Here is a 4601-nt window from a genome sequence, read left to right as displayed (position 1 = left end):
AGAGGTAATGCTCAATGTCCAGTTTAATGACTTAGGGTCAAACAGACTAACACTTAGAGGGAGGAGTTAAATAGTCTGATGGCCACAGGCAGGAATGACTTCCTGTGGCGCTCTGTGGTGCATTTTGGGGGATGAGTCTTCTGCTGAAGGTGCTCCTTTGCTTGACCAGCACGTCATGGAGCGGGTGGGAGACACTGTCCAAGATGGCAATATGTATGTAATATGTCATATGAATGGCATATGTATGTAAATAACTGTATATAGTGTTTTATTTATTTTATTTTTATTCTATTCAAAATATTTATTTAAATTAAAATATTTATACATACAGTGTTACAGTTTTGCAGATTTTGACCCCAAAGCTGGCACAAACACCAGAGTAAATTAATATAAAAGTGGGTCTTAATTGTAAGGGGAATGGGGAATGGAGATTGAGTGAGCTGAGAGGCAGCCTGCAAAGGCAGAGGGCGGTGAGCGATGGCTGGGGAGACCTGAGCTACGTGGATGAGTGAGGTGGAATGGTGTGGCTTGCTGGAGATGGCTGGTGGAAAGCTGGTTGAGAGCAGGCAGGCAGGCAGATGAGTGCTGAAGCACAAGGAAAAACACGATTAGGCAGGAGAATCACACAAGAAAAAGTCACAAGGACATAATGAATCACAAAGTCATGACAGAGGCCTGGAGCACATACTACCACAGGACGACAAGACGATCAGGCGATGAGTGGCTGAAGAACCAGGGTTAATATACTGCAACGTGATGAACTTGATGAGAGGCAGGAGTATGTACTTAGCAGGTAACCAGGAACCAGGATGGAGAGTGAATGAGAACCACACCCACAGCACACATACACACACAGACACAAAGAGACAGACAAAAACACACAAGGGACACCAGGGAAGGAAAACACAGAGAAAACTAGTCACATACAGTATGTTTTATGTGTGTGAAGCATGTCATTGTACTCAGTGAAGTGTATCAGTCTCTGCAGTAGCTTCCTGCTGCAGCAGTCACTTCAGTTTCTGTTCAGTCTGACTGAGGGAGGTTTTTGTACGACGCTTTTTCACTGTGTGAACAACCACTGGCTGTTGATGTTGTGGAGACTCTGACAGTAGTAAACTGCTGCATCTTCAGTCTGGACTCCACTGATGGTCAGAGTGAAGTCAGAGTTTGATCCACTGCCTGTAAAATGAACTGGAATCCCTGATGCTCGAGTGCTAGCAAGGTAAATGAGGAGTTTAGGAGTTTCTCCATCTCTCTGTTGGTACCAGGCTAAATAGTGGTATGAGCTACCATAATAAACATTCTGACTGGTCCTACAGCTGATGGAGACGGAGCCTCCCAGAGCAGAGCTCACTGCTCCAGGCTGAGTCACTGTGACCTGGCCTCTGGACTCTAAGGATACAGAGACAAAAACATAAAGCAGCGTCATGGTTTTGTCGGCTTCATTTCAGAGGGACGGATGTTCACAGAGGAGAGGAGCTTGATTCTCTGGACTTTACCTGTGAAGCAGCAGCAGAGGAGAGTCCAGATGAGGACGCAGATCAAAGTCATGTTTTTGATGAGGAGGATTTCTGTGGCTTCTGTTGTCATGAAGGACAGCTGTCAGTCATCCAGTGTTCAACTCTCAGGACTATAAACTCTCCCAGAGCACTGGAGCATGGTGCTGCTGATGCAAAGTGGCTCTCTATGGAAATGCTCTGACTGACTCCAGCAGGGACTCTGATGATGCTGTCTATTAATGGATCAATCAGTTTGTCAGAATATTGATTAGGAATTTTTCAAAACCTGTTTTAAATGATTTTGGCTTTATTCTTCTAGACATATTTTGTTTCCAAATGTCTCCTTTCTCATTCAAGTGTATTGCTGGAGCAATTACTATAAATTTAAGAGGAAATCAATATGTATAAAATAAACATTTGTGTGGAAATTTGTTACTGTTGTTTTTATTGTCACTTTTCATTTTATCTGAATACATTTTACAAACAGAGACTAATTTTGGTGAGTTTGTTTGTATCAAAGTCAGAGAGCCGTGTCTCTCTACAGTGAGAGGTTTTTGTACGGCGGCTCAATGAGTTTGTATCACTGTGGTTGACTTTTGGTGGAGGAACCAGACTGGATGTTGGAAGTAAGTCAAATGTTCAAAATTTGTATTGCTTCAGGAGCTATTTTTCTATTTAATTCTTTAACTTTCAGCATATCAGAAAAAAAGTTGCCTTTCCATTGTAACGTCAAATTTTTTTTTTTTTACTTCAGCAAAAAAATTTAATAAAACTCATTCAAATGAAGATAAAATATTTAGCCAGAGAAGAAATGATTGTTTCCAATTTTAATGGTAAACTTGCATCTCGAGGGCCTGTAGGTTTAGTTCAGTCTGACAAAGTCAGAGAGCCGTGTCTCTCTACAGTGAGAGGTTTTTGTACGGCGGCTCAATGAGTTTGTATCACTGTGGAACACGTTCGGTGGAGGAACCAGACTGGACGTTGGAAGTAAGTTTCTGCACAAATACTTAAAATAATATTGTAAATTAATGTTTTTAATTCAGTTTTTGGATTTTTGAAGCAGATAAATACATCTTGTTTTAAATTATAAAATATTAAGTATTCGTGTTTGAATTTCTCCTCCTTTATCATGGAGGCTAACTCAGAGCGGCTTTACTAAACTTTCTTTACAATTTCCTGTCATACTGAAATTCAAAAAGCTTGAAGTGTAGAAAGGATAAAACTTGATAAAACTAAAAAGTGTTTGCCTAGATTACTTTAAAATTTTCGACCACAATGATAACTGTTGTTATGATTAATTAAAAAATAACTTTCTTCAAGAAAAGTGAACAGAGTGAGGACAAAGATGGGTATTTGAAAATGTGCAAAATCAATTTCTCGTGCCATATATTGTTTCAGTTTGGTAATGATGATTGAAATCCACATAAAGAAGATTTGATTGTTGTCAATTAATTTCTTGTATTGTTTATGTTTCCACTAAATACTTTAAAGGAATGTATAGTTAAGATTTTGGATGATTTTGATGAGAAAGTTTGAACATTTTGCCAAATCTGCTCCTTTTATTTCCAGTGTAGTTTGACATATTTCAGGTCATTCTGTATGATGATTCTCTCTGCGCTGATATGCATGAGAGGCTTCTTAAAGGGAAGTGAAACAATGTGTGAGTGAGTGACTGGTGGAGCAGAAAAACCATCTGACAGAAACTCCTTAAAGGAGAAAATCAGCTCTCACACATTAACGGTTACCAGGTGTCTGGTGGTTGATTGACAGCTGTGTGGTCCCTGTCCTCTAAGCTGATTGGTGTCTCCTAGGTGATGCCCGTCCCACCCTGACGGTGCTGCCCCCCTCCAGCGAGGAGCTGCAGCAGGGGAAGGCCACGCTCATGTGCCTGGCCAACAAGGGCTTCCCCTCAGACTGGAGTCTGGCCTGGAAGGTGGACGGCAGCAGCAGCAGCAGCAGCTGGGAGGAGAGCAGGAGCCCCGGGGTGCTGGAGAAGGACGGCCGCTACAGCTGGAGCAGCACCCTGAGGCTCCCTGCAGACCAGTGGAGGAAGGTGGGCTCTGTGACCTGTGAGGCCACCCAGGGCTCTCAGACTCCGCTCTCAGAGACACTGAGGAGAGACCAGTGTTCCCAGTCCTGACCTGACTCACTGGGACTCTGCTACTGGTTTTACTCTGCTACTGCTCTCAGTCTGCACTCTGCAACACTGTCTCTCTCTTTCTGTCATCAGATCATTTTAACATTATTCAACTTTAAGTAGTGACGTTTCATTGTTGTAATAATGCTCATGCTGTTAATCCTGCAAGAAAATAAAAACGTAATTTCAAATTAAAGAAAGATGCCTTTTCCTTCATTTTATCAGTGCAAGATTAGAACTGATGTCAATGTACGACTTTCTCATTACTGGTGATGGTTTTATTAATACACTCTGGGATTACATTAATGCAGGTATAAACAAGGTGTGAATGATGGATGAAAGGGGGCCATTTTGATGTTTAAAAGTGTAGTTTACTTAAATCTACATTACACAATACAGTTTAAAGGATTAAAAACAAATGCGTATTATCAGCATGAGATAATATCACTCGGTTCTTATCTCAGATTTTTACACCAAAGATTTAATGTCAGTGTTGCATATCTGTCATTTGTCATTATTTACATGATGCTTAAAATGATGTTATTGCACTGGTTGATGGTTTTCAGATGTAAAAATATTGTTATATGTCATTATATCTTAAAGTTTATTAGCTGCAGAGAAAAGACTTTATTACCTGTTTTCTCTGTTTAGAACAGATGTAGTTTTTTTTAAACTTATATTTTGAGTGTTCTAACATGGGTTAACCCTTTCATGGAAAATCCCCCAGGTATCTCTAAACCCTGAGGTAAATGAGGATTCCTATTGGTAAATGTTTTATTTGCATGAAGACAATATACTCAGTCCTGTCAATAAATCTACAAACGTTTGAATAAAAACAATTTCAGGCTTTGGAATAAAAGACTCAAAAATAACAAATGAATATACAAAACTAACAACAACATGAATGTGATCTCAAATTTTGCAAAATCTAAACGTAGGTGCATTGAATTTAAATAAAATACTCA

The 4601-nt window shown here is 40.0% G+C and overlaps 2 gene segments (V, D, J or C); one reads left to right on the top strand and one right to left on the bottom strand.

Moving 5' to 3' along the window:
* Window positions 1-1021: 1021 nt before the first annotated feature.
* On the bottom strand, window positions 1022-1603 carry LOC122864299. The segment is given in 2 exon segments: window positions 1022-1392; window positions 1500-1603. Coding segments are annotated over 2 exon segments (423 nt in total).
* A 444-nt stretch (window positions 1604-2047) lies between these two features.
* LOC122864319 lies at window positions 2048-3832 on the top strand. The segment is given in 2 exon segments: window positions 2048-2125; window positions 3311-3832. A coding segment is annotated over 1 exon segment (258 nt).
* Window positions 3833-4601: the final 769 nt, after the last annotated feature.

This window comes from Siniperca chuatsi, linkage group LG17 (genome assembly GCF_020085105.1).
Source record: "Siniperca chuatsi isolate FFG_IHB_CAS linkage group LG17, ASM2008510v1, whole genome shotgun sequence".
NCBI classification, from domain to species: Eukaryota; Metazoa; Chordata; class Actinopteri; order Centrarchiformes; family Sinipercidae; genus Siniperca; species Siniperca chuatsi.
The sequence above is the reverse complement of the archived record's forward strand: the minus strand, read 5'-3'. Positions and strand labels throughout refer to the sequence as shown.